We start from the raw sequence: 13,250 nt of genomic DNA on the forward strand, positions 1-13,250 counted from the left end.
AAGTCAAGGCCAGGTGAACCATTCCTGACAGACATGTAGACCTTGCAAGATACCCATATACCAAATAAATTTATCCAATTACTCATTATAAGAGAGTATTTCACTGTTTAAAAAACAGTAACTTTATTTTTTCAAGCAGTCACTGAACCATGAAAATGAGGTCAAGTGCAATGGACAGATGACAGACAGAAACTTCGTATCATATTAGCTCTCTGAATACAAGATAAGAAGCATCCAGGTCTTTTAGCTTCTAAAATGTAAAGCTTTAAACAAATAGTTTATGCCGTCACAGCCGCCAGATTGTAATACCTATTTCTTGCATACTTCAACTTTTGTCGCAGGCGAGACAATAAAATGATACTTTGAAGTACATATATTGTTTAATATGCTGACCAGTATAAAATGCCAGTTTCACTATGAACAGGGTCCAAGGACACAGTTATCGTCCTTTGGTTTCTTCTTTAGGATAGTAAGTGGTTCAAATATATGCCAATTGAGACTAAAACTACATGCAAGTTTTCCATTGAAAAGTGAAAAACTGGTCATCAGACCATACTGTCTGCAAAAAAGGTTGAATTCAAGAGTCTTTTTGCAATGAGACTTCTTGTATCATGACATCTTAGTATAGAAATGAGCAAAAAGTAACAAATTTCCATTTCTTATAGCCTCTGTGTGCATTTTTATATGTAAATATGGGCTACGGCCTAAATTGACTCTAAATAATTCTCAGTCTTACATGGCTTAAGACCATTTTATACTCATGTGGTATGCTTTTTGTAACTTTTCTTTACATTTAAAGTACATTTAATATATATGGAAGAATAATGTATGGTTTAAAAACTTCAAAACTTCAAATTGGTTGAAAAAAATGCATGTATATGTATAATAATAATAATAATAAATTCTTTATTTAAAGAGGGTATATAAACTCAGTTAGTTACAATAAACTAATCTTCCCTGAGGCCCTCACATACAAATTACAATACAATCAAATACAGATATTTACACATACTTAATTTACAGTCAATTAGTTCAATGTAATATTACTAACATGATAAGAGATAAGGCTGTTCAAGATGCACATGTATTCAAAAAATCAAAAAAAAATAAAAATAAAAGAATATACAAATACATTGTAGAAAACATAATCTTATCAGGACTGTGTTAAGTACTTCTTGATACTTTGTTTAAAAGTATAAGTGTTTTGAGCTTTACGCATTTTGTGTGGTAGTCCATTCCATAACACTGATCCAGAATAAACAAAAGATTTCTTAAATAGCTCAGCTTTTGGCTTAGGAACTATCATATTACCTTGAGTGACACCTCTCAAGGAGTAAGGATTATTATCTGATTTCAGTTTAAACTTTTGAACTAGGTACATTGGAGCTTCCATATGCATACATTTATATAGAAGTAAATATTTGTGGTATTTGATTCTATTGTCAACTGTCATCCACCCAAGTTCTTTAAATAAGGGGGCTGAGGGGGATAAAGGATCTGCATCTAGAATTAATCTTGCTGCCCTTTTTTGGAGTTTTAAAATTCTTGTTATCCCTTCATTTTTACATTCACCCCAAATAATACAGCAGTAGTCAATCAGGGGCAGAATATACCCATTGTAAGATGTTTTCCTTGCATTTATATCTAAAAATTTCTTTATTTTAGAAAGAAGGTATATTCTTGATGATATATTAGCACAAACTTGGTCAATTTGATTTCTCCAGCAAAGTGTGCTGTGCTGTCAATTTTAACACCTAATAATTTTTCACATGAAGAATTTTGTAATACTTTTGAATTTATTATCAAGTTTGGTTGAAAAGTCTGAATTGATAGTTTCTGCTTTGTTCCAGTAACCAAACATTTTGTTTTGTTTGCATTAATGAACATGCTATTGATTTTGCACCACTCTTCAACCCTGTATAAATCTTCTTGAACATCATCATGTATATTTTCTATGTTTTTCCCTGATTTATGAAGAGTGGTGTCATCAGCATATAGGTCTGTTTCACAATTTTCAATGCATAAGGGAAAGTCGTTTATAAATAGCACAAACAATAGAGGACCAAGTATAGAACCTTGGGGTACACCAAATTTTACATGTTGTTGTTTAGAGTAAACATTACAAATGTTTACCTGCTGTTTTCTGTTATTCAGGTATGACTTGAAAAAACTAACAGTAGCCTCACTAAATCCATAAATTTCAAGCTTTAAGCAAAGAATGTCATGATCTACCAAATCAAAAGCTTTTTTAAAATCTAATAAAATTGCTAGGTTTAAATTACCATCATTCATTTCTTGCAACCATTTGTCAATGATATTAATAAGTGCAGTTTGACAAGAATGCTGCGGCCTGAAACCAGATTGTGTAGGGTGTAAAAGTTTAAGTTTAGATAAGTATTTGTACATGTTATTAGAAACATGCCTTTCTATTAATTTTGATAAAGTTGGAAGAACAGATATAGGTCTGTAATTTGTTGCTAAAAGCTTGTCACCATCCTTGAAAACTGGTGTTACCTTAGCATTCTTCAGTAAAGAAGGATATATACCAGTATCTATCATTCGGTTAAATATGTATGTGAGAGGTGATGCAATAACAGGGGCGCTTAATCTTAGAATTTTTGGTCCTATATTATCCATACCAGATGCTTTGTTTATATCAAGTTTTGTTAACTCATTAAATAGCTCATTCATGATCACTGGTGGTATAGAAAATTTATCATGTTTATGTAATTTATTTTTAATAAATTTACCAAGATTACTGAAATCTGCTTTGTTTACAGGTGTATATATATAACTTCCTTGTTCTCTTAATTTTTCAGCACAGGAAGTGAAAAAGTTATTAAAAGTTTCTGCTATTGATTTTTTACTTTTAGTTGTATTGTTATCTTCTGTGGCTAACTCATATGGTGTATTTTTAACTTTTGGGTTCAGACTGTGAAGACATTTCCATAAAGTTTTAGGGTCATTGGAGTCTTTTACCATATTTTTATAATAATTCTTTTTTGAGCTATCTATGATATGTTTAGTTTTATTTCTCCAAAATCTATACTCACTCCATAAACCAAGTGCATTATATTTATCTCTCATATTCCTAGCGTAAATGATTTCACATTCAGGCTGTCTGTCCCTTTTAACTCTCTTTTTAACAACAGGAACATGTTTATCTAACGCTTTGTTCAACATATCATAAAACAATTGTAGACAGTCAGAGGGGTTTTCTTCAAATTCAATTTTATGAAAAGGTGTATTTTGCAGATCTAATAAAAATTCATTTTGGTTGAAATTTTTGAAATTTCTATAAGTAATTGTACTGTGTGTATTCTTTTTTCCTATATTTGCTTCTTTCCTTGTTAAACAGATAGGATAATGGTCACTAATTGCATATCTACACACATGTGATTCATGTACCATATTTGGATTATTGACATAAATATGATCAATTAATGTACTAGAATCTTTTGTTACCCTTGTGGCATCTACAATCAGTTGTTGAAAATTGTATGATTCTAAAACATTCAGCCATTTTTTAGGAGGTTTGCTTGGTGCTTTAAAATTAAAATTAAAATCACCCATAATTGTTATATCTAAATTCATGGTCATTGCCACTCTTATTTTTTTTTCAAAATCATCAACCCAATCTATCAGTGACTTTGGTGGCCTATACACAAAACATAATAAAAAGGATTTTTTGTAATCTGGTTTAATTTCAACCCACATTGTTTCAATACCCCCTATTTCGATGTTGTTTTTTCTTAAAAATTTAATTGTTTCAGAAAAATAAACAATCAGACCACCCCCACCTTGTGATGTTCTGTCCTTTCTTTCAAATACATAACCAGGTACTTGTAATTCATTATCAGTGGTGTGTTTTGTTAAAAATGTTTCACACAATCCTAATACATCAGGTTGGTTATCAGAAAACATAAGGTTATGTTTAATTTCTTCATATTTACTTTCAATCCTATTAACATTATGAGAACAAATCCTTTTACCTTTGGATTTACTAAAACCATAAGAATTAAAAATCTTATCATTAGAGTCTATTTGTTTCCCTGTCAATGCATGGTTTTCTAAATTGATTAGATAATATATACAAACAATAATTGCTAAAGTAAATACAGAGACATAGGATAATTTCACATCAATCATTATGTTGACCTGAGGGAGAGGTAACAATAAATTATCTACATTAGACTCATCATCAAACATTACACAGTTTGTATCATGCTGTTTAATACCAAGTAATGTATCCTGTTCAGATGTCTGAGATTCAGTGTTAAAATTATCAGAACTAATCAACCCATCATTAGTACTATAAAGTTTGACAGTAGACATTTCCTGGGTTGTGTCAAGTGAGAAATGACTCTCATTCTTTTCTTTAATTGTTTTTCTAGTGTTTCTAGTTTTCGTTATCTCAGAAATCTGAAGCCCTTGTGACAAAGAAAATAATTTACACATGCATGGAAATAAATTGCATTCAGAACATAATATTGTCAGTACATCAAATTTGTTTGAAACAGATGTAAAATTGGCATTTTCTTCTATGCCATTTTTTCAAGCAGTACAAAATTTTAGTTTGTGGCCATACCTATTACACTTGAAGCATTTAATTTTCATATTAAATATACAGAAGGATGTTTTATGGTTAAGTTCACCACAGTTCTCGCAGTCATCATGTGAATTGATTATTCCTATTATGTTATCTATTGTTCTGATGTATCTTGATGTTCCTCTCGAATTGAAATGAATACCATCATGAACATAGAAATGTTTGTTTTGATTGAAGCTGTCACTCATATACATTTCATACTGTCTTATAAAAACTAGTCCAAGGTGTTGACATAATCTCTCTAAAACTACATTTGCCCTGTAAACATCTACATCAATCCTGGGAGGGAGTCCTGAGACTATGATGTAAGGCTTCTCTTAATTCGAAAATCTCTATTTTCAGACACAGGCTCATATAAATTTGACTTTTAAATAACTGTGATAAATCTGATAAATCAAATGAGTGTTCCGTTGCTTTTAATACTTATTATATTATATTCAAGAGTATTAAAAAAGCAAATTTTTGCAATATTTAAATTTTTTAGGCCAAAATCTTGACAGTTGAAAATATTTGATTTAAACGTCAAAAATAAACATCCAAATTTCAATATTAAAATGACCCTAGTTTCTATAATATATATCCTATGGCCATGAAACTTGGCCAACTATCTTATAATTTCCTAAGCTTAGGTCATGCAAAGTTTTATTAAAATTGGTCAAGTCTTTCTATCCTATTAGGTCCAAGGACACAGTTATCGTCCTTTGGTTTTCGTTGTCTACGAATATAGTCCCTAGTGCGAACAGTGTATAACTTGTATTTTTTTTTATACACTTTCCCAATTTATTTCTTGATATTTTATGCATGAAATATTAAGTAAGGGGATGAAATTACATGTTTAAAAAAATTTGGGTGCTGAATCTTTATGTTAAGTAGTGATTTGGTCCAGTTAAAAAAGGTCAAAAATTAGAATGTCTGAAGCTGTCAAACTGAATTTTAGCCCCCCTTAACACAGAATTGTCAATATTTTGAGTTAGAGCTAGTAGAAGTTTCTATAATTTTGATATTATTTGTATCAATAGTAGTACACTACACAGTAAAAATCTTTTCGAAATAGAGCAGGTGCGATTTTTTTTAATTTGAATTTACTGTCTAAAAGAAATGCACTACGAAATAACTGTGTTCTCGGGCCTAAGAGATGAATTCCGTAAATGTAGATTCTGTACTTTGGCAACTTTCCTGAATGGTTTGCTGGTTTCAATTTGTCAAACTCAATAAAAGTAAAGGATTTACATCTTTGTTTGACAGAAATTCTGTTAAAATGTCCCGTTTTGGCATTATACGGCTAAAATAAGCATTTTAAAGCAGTTTCCATTTTATGTCTAAGAGCCATGCTGACTTTCTATCTGACAGTTTTTTATGTTCCTGATATTTGTGTTTCTATGCTTAAATCAAATTTAATTAACCATTTGTGAACTCTGAATTTAAAGAAAGGTAGATTATCACAGAAAAAATGTGCAGAATATTTGTATTTATGTCCCTGGTTAAACGGCCTGTTTGATGTATGTGAAATGTGAAGAGCTTTGTACATAAAATCTGTAGTCCATCACAAATATTTCACTAAATCTGTAAAAAAAAAACCACTTTACAATGATCAGTACACTCTATTCATTTCATATGCTACCATAATTTTCTTCTTTAGGATAGTAAGTGGTTCAAATATATGCCAATTGAGACTAAAACTACATGCAAGTTTTCCATTGAAAAGTGAAAAACTGGTCATCAGACCATACTGTCTGCAAAAAAGGTTGAATTCAAGAGTCCTTTTGCAATTAGACTTCTTGTATCATGACATCTTACAGTCCGTGTAACGTAAAAGTTAACAATACGAACGATGCCCGAACCATGTACGGACGATGCCCGAACGATGTACGTACGCTTCCCGAACGGTGTACGAATGCAAACGAAACGCTGACCGAACGTTGTACGGACGCTGAACGAATGATGTACGAACGAAACCATGTACCTTAAACCATACCATTAACGATAACATACGCGCCCTTGTATCGTAAATCGTATGGTTTTGCGTACATCTTTTCATTTAGCGTATACCGTATCGTTTAGCGTACATCGTTTCGTTTAGCGTATATCGTATCGTTAAGCGTACATCGTTTCTTGGCGTGCATAGTTTCGTTTCGCGTATATGTTTTTTTTTAATATAAAACATGAATTGTGTTCTGTTAAATCTTTTTATATAGGTGTTAATATGCGTAAAATTTAGATTGGATGCATCTTTTAGTTTTTAATTAATAATTTAATAAATTATAATTTAATCTGACTAGATGTTGATCCAACATTATTTACATAAAAAGTTTGAAAAATAAACACTGAAATAAATTTAAACAAATTAAAAGATACAATTATGATTTTTTTAGCCGTAGAAATACGGACTTGGTGAATGTGCGAGTAAACTACAGTCTGCTGAGTATTAAACCATTTTTTTTAGATTATAGATTTTTTTTATTCATTTTCAAATCAGACGAGAAAAAAAAAAAATATTCGAGAAATTTCAATTAAAAATAATTACGCATTATGTGCCTCATCAACCTCAAACATAAATCCTTACCAATGTACAAACGATTGTGTATTATTTTACCTATAAATGCACTTGACTTTAAACAATCATCAACGATTGTCCGGCAAAAAACTAGACCATTTCCCTCTATTCTTTAATTTTCTTAAACCATTTTCCTCTGTTCTTTATTTTGCCTGTTATACTCTATTCTAATTCTTTAGTTTTTTTTTCTTTATTTTCCTGTATCTATATATACCTCCTTTATTCAGAGCAACCCACCCTAAATATACATATGATACACACGGTCTATAGGTCGTCGCTTGTACCGTGATACACATGTTTGCATAACAAAGGATACCTTGACCTTGTTCATATTTATAACATTGTAAATGTCCTCCAAATGATACATCTAATAGTTACCACTGGACATTAAACAGCTAACTATAAATTCATCCGTCATATTCTTAGTTTTGTTATAATGTGAAAATCAAACAACATGATGAAACAATAATTATTGCAGATTTTCACTACGGAAATAATGGGAAATAATTGTAAACAAAACCACTCAATCACATCCCTACACCACAAATTAAAGTCTAGCCTTTTCGCATTAAAATACATTATTTTCATCAATCTATTTCTAAATAATTTTAAACAATTTTAAATCGAACGGTCATTTTTCTTATTTGCCATAAAAAAAAAAAACAACAAAAAACAAACAATTATTTTCATTTCTCATTTTAAACAGATCGATGGTTTTTCAATGGTCGGTGCCTGTCAGCATTTATAAAATCTAACATCGTGTTTGCCAGAAAGAAAGCTACATAGAACAGGAAAACAACAATGTCTTAGAAATACTTCCAGGCCCTATTTCTAATTTCTGTTGTAATGTGGTGTAATGCAAAAAGGGTAACTCCTGAATAACTGATTTGTACCCCCTTAAGCATTTGTGGTAAATAACAAATCTATGGTAGTCTCTTTTTTTTTCTTGCAAAGTATCCTACTAAATCATGTTTTATTTATGAAAATTGCTCATGGCTGACGAATGTTAAACATTGATCCCTAGATTTTCAATTGTTTAGTTGCTAGGTTACTGTCTGATCTCGCAAACCTGACATTTTATGGTCATTATTTTTTGTATCAAAATGCACCAATGTTTTAAAAAGATATAAACGCGACACCGTACGAGAGTCGTTATTTTACATAAACTATTAGTATTTTTTCTATAACGAAATACGAAACCACTTCTCGCAATTCGCTTTGGGGTTATTGTGCTTGTCTTTTGACAAATTATGCATGGCCTTGTCTCAAAAACAAAAAGTATAATATAATATAGAGTAATATATAAAACTGGACCAGAGTAAAGAGCTGGGAAGTACGAATTCCGAATTTTGATTGAATGTTCTAAATCTTAGTGTATTTCTGATATATGATTGTACAGACTCAAAAATTTCTTTGTTTTGGTGAAATGAAAGGTCACCGTCACCAGCCACTAATAAAAGCAAAATGGATATAGTAGATCTTTCTAATTTTGAAAACAATATTTCTCTTGCTTCGTTGATAAAAGGGCACTTAAAAAATAGTGAATACTATTCTCAACAGGATGACCACATCTGCATGCGGGATTGGGTTTAATATTAATAAGGTTTAAATCTGCATTTGAATAATTGCACCATATTTCTCAACTGTGTATCAATGACATTAAGATTTCTATCACCACAACTAAAATAGGAAGTGCGTACTGTGAATAAATACTCAGTTTACTATTATTTACAGCAATTTCTCTAATTCTTCGTCAATTTATCCCTTTCTGCACCCATTGTATAAAAAAAATTTAATCAACGTGTGGTTCGTTTGATCTCAGTTCTTCATTGGTTAAAATCCGATTATGACGTCGAATTTTCTTACTTTCCTCTGAATTTTCTATTGTTGACGGCATGAAAAAAGGTGACCATGCCTGATGACGTCACATAGAAAGAACACATTTTTTTGCAGATCATTCAAAAAGAAGGAATAAGTGTGCCTGCATATTGTTTGAAAATCATTAGAGAAACAGATTCCAACACCAAATCTCGTGTAATATTTGAAAATCTAACTGTCTCGAGTGGATAAATATCGTATCACACTCGATGCAGTGGTAGAATCTATATTTATCACATATAATACCACGTTAACAATACGGTAGACGGTGTTTGACAGTCTGAAGGAGACAGCATCAAGGATTTAATAAGGCAAAGCCTTTGTTGTACTCAATCTTACTAAAGTTTTCTTTATTATATTTAATAGATATATATCCGAGATACGATAATGTAGTTTTCTTTTTTATAACACATCTGATCATCTATGATGGGATATTGTCTAATGAGAGAATTTAACCAGAGACTGAATAACGTAGAAATGACCAATCAAAGGTCACTGTACGGCCTTCAACAATGAGCAAAATTCATACAGCATAGTAAGATATTAAAGGCTCCGAAAGGACAAATGTAAAATACACTCAACACTGTTCAAACATCACCGCACGTCAAACTTTGAACAACAGAAAAACCTGATTAGACATTCGTGACAATTTGTCCTCATGTAACACATATTTGTGTTTGAGTGTAAATAAAGAATTGAAAAATGTATTTTGCGTTAAATGTGCAATGAAACTACGGATTCGTTATCTTCAAAAATTGTTCTGAAACGGTTGATAAAATGTGAAATGTCTGAATAGAAATATAACAATTATGTCCACTGCGCGATTATAAAACGGGCTATATTTTGACATTTTGAGACACTATAAGTAATTGTTTTCTGTGATAGAATTTTAGAGGTCAATACGACTTTTAATCAGTTGGATTTTCAATTTTAATAAAAAAAAAAATGTGTTTGGTTTTCTTCTTTTCTTTAAATTCATATCATGATTCTTTAGTTTGAACGTATTTTATTGTTCCAAAATGACAAATGGATTAGACACAATTTTTTCAACTTAGTAACGTCTTCTCCAATACATACATAAAAATACACATGAATGAACATTACATATATCTGACTTTAACCAATTATTATTTTAGCATGAAGATATAAAAATAAATTACATATAAATTTTAAGAATCGAATCATTGGATATATGTTCCACTTAATATAACTAATCAAGTGCGCCTATTTTCAGAAGAAATAAATACAAACACACCGAGCTGTGTAAAATAAAATATGTTAGTGTACATGACAAGTCATGTGTGTGAATTTGTTTAAATGTAAATTATACACTCATAGTTTATGATGTGATACATATTAAGTCGCTTTTCTGGTTACGGATTAATAGGAAAACGGAATAAATCTACACGTAAATGTAAGTATCAATTTTGTTTTTTTAATTAAATCCATTGAAACGTTTCAGAATACAATAGTCAATCATAAAGATCATTCGATTACCGTATCCTTAAGAGCATAAATTGATCATGTTCTAGTAAGATCTGTTACAGAATAAGGTTGTCAAAGTTGAGAAAAACGCTTGATACATTTATATACTTTTGTACAGATAGAAAAACACTGTAATTTTCGTCAGAACTCAAAGACTCATCACCAGAGAGCAATACATAAATTGTAATATTGACAGCAAAAACATTGATTTCATTTATCATTATAAGCCTTTGTGAAGAAAAATTGTTACAATATAATAAATAAATAATGATTCTTCGATATTTCCCATTGTCTTCTGAATATTTTCAAGTTGATTAGTTTAAAATTTGTATACTGTACCAAACATTTAAAATTTTACTCTGCGTTTATAAATAGCATTGAAAGTACAACATCTTATAAACGATAAACATTGATGGAGGTTAATGAGCTACTCTTTCTCATGTTGAGATGGAATATTTTCGTTATTTGATTTAACGAGTTTAACAATCGAAACCCCTGAAATATCGTGCTTGTCAAAAATTGGCGAATCTGGACTTCCAACAGCGGACAATGATTTCTAATTATACAATATTCTTTCAATGGATTTTTAAATGCAATGTAGAACTTATCAATTAAGACATTTCTTATCCCTTTTGAAATATGAAGTCACATGCACGAAGAAGTTTGTCTGACGTATGAAAATTGAAAAAAAGGCATGACCGGAGTTTAGAGAAAAAAAGGCAGTATGGGCATCTTGCCAAAAAGAAAAGGCATGATGACTTTATGTAAAACAACTCAGGAAAAATTAATAACTAAGAAAGGCAGGACAGCATAGAGTGTAACATAAAAAAAGCAGGACTACATTTACATTGAGATTACATTTAAAGAAAAATGCAGGACAACATTTTTCGTCCTATCAGTTTTAATATAGGCGTGGCAATCCATCACTTTTATCCAACCAACTGTCCTTAATAATAAAGAATAGCGTGCAATTGTGTCTGTATCAAGTTAGATAAATATATTCATAGTTCTGGACGTACATATGTCGGGGTTTAGGCTATTTCATTCGATAATAGTAGATGAAAAAAAGGATTTTCTGATATTCTATCTATAACTGATAAAAGTGGCATTAAATCGTAGAGGTGGTCCCACTTTATGTGAAGAATAGAACATATTGAGCTTTTTGGATTTTCTTCTGTTCACTACCAAATGTCGGCCTATACCACTGAAAATATATAACTTCCGGACTAGCAAACACGGGCAACCCAGTTACTAATCTTCCTGCTTCCAACTAAACGTCATGTTCTAGATTGTCGAAATCTTGTTGATTACAACCATCCCATGACTCACGTGCATATTACATAATTGGTCTTATAAGTGTTAAGTTTATGCGAATAAGATAATTCCTAGTCAAAACATATTTCAATTTTTTTAGAAATTTAATCGTGTGCTTGCACACTTTAAAACGTTTTCTATATTGTATAGAATTTACCATTGGAATCAAAAGTAATACCTAAGTGTTTATGACAGGAGACAATTCTACTACTTGATATTGAAGTTCTATTTTAATTTCATCTGGAGAAGAATTACAGGAGAATAGCATAGTAATTGTCTTGTTAGGATTAAAATCAATGAACCAATCCTTAGACCATGCTGAAATTTGCTCTAAATCGCTATTTAAGACATCCTCTATTGTGTAAGGACTATTACTTGAATAAGAAAGGGATGTTTCATCAGCACACACTCGAGTTAGACTTATCAAATTACCAGCTATGTCATATACATGAATAAGGAATAGTAGGGAACCTAATACAGAGCCTTGTGGAACTCCTGCATTATTATTCTCAAAAGGCGAATATGAACTTGAAACAAAAACGCTTTTTGTATATTTGAAATATAACTAATTAAGTGATAAAATACATTTTTTTTCAAATACTTTGCCCACTGTTGATAATAATGAGATTGGTTTATAATTGGAAATTAGTGATTTGTCTCCGGTTTTGAAAATAAATATATGCTCAAAGTCAACTAACTCATTTTAAAGAAGTTTTGAAAATAAAATGGTTAAATGCTGTTTTTTTTACATAAAGCACAAATAAAAATACATACATTATCAGATCAAAATATCTTAAATACCCCAGTCCTGAGATACCGTGTATATTCGACTGAATATACCATATCGATAATTTTACATTCGTACTTGTTACGTAACAAGATCTGTGTCCAGGTAAAAAGAACCAGCAGGTGGTGTATATCACCTTCCATTATACATCTGACGATGACATTTATCTTTAGGGCCATTCTGTTTTCGGAAAGAAAAAACAAAAATTAAAAAAAATTTATAATATTCTGTTGAAAAATCTTTTTAAAGGTAAACTGATAAGCATAACGTCTTCGCAATTTCTTGTCCAGATCCAGGGACACAGATGTCAGAATGAATAAGAAAACACTAAATTCTTAAACAATATATTGTAAAATGGACACCAAGCACATTTTGATAGACTAGTGTAGTACTGATAGATTTTCTTGTGTATTTTCTATGTTCTGGAAACTTCCAACAATACTTAAATTAAAGTCCTAAGTTTTATAAATTAAATATATTTTTTTTAAATATCATTTGCAAGGCTGCATGCACATTGCACCTATCGTTTTCGTATATTTCTTTTCCGCCATGCATAAGTTTAATGTTTACTTTGACTTCTATATATATATAATGTGTTTCAGAGATCGATTTATAAACTTTAT

The 13,250-nt window shown here is 30.7% G+C and overlaps 1 protein-coding gene across 3 annotated transcripts in view; it reads left to right on the forward strand.

The window, feature by feature from the left end:
- LOC127730250 (sodium- and chloride-dependent glycine transporter 1-like) overlaps nucleotides 1-13,250 on the forward strand; it is a 118,197-nt gene that overhangs the window by 10,974 nt on the left and 93,973 nt on the right. Inside the window, exon 1 of one of the 3 annotated variants that reach the window (XM_052238553.1) lies at nucleotides 10,261-10,455. The exons of the other annotated variants lie outside the window; for them this stretch is intronic. Coding sequence (XP_052094513.1) covers nucleotides 10,454-10,455 — 2 coding nt within the window. The 5' untranslated portion in view covers nucleotides 10,261-10,453. Of the gene's footprint in view, nucleotides 1-10,260; nucleotides 10,456-13,250 lie in introns of those variants that run through there. 3 annotated transcript variants of the gene reach the window in all.

The sequence above is a fragment of the Mytilus californianus genome, unplaced genomic scaffold (genome assembly GCF_021869535.1).
Source record: "Mytilus californianus isolate M0D057914Y unplaced genomic scaffold, xbMytCali1.0.p SCAF_2, whole genome shotgun sequence".
NCBI lineage: Eukaryota > Metazoa > Mollusca > Bivalvia > Mytilida > Mytilidae > Mytilus > Mytilus californianus.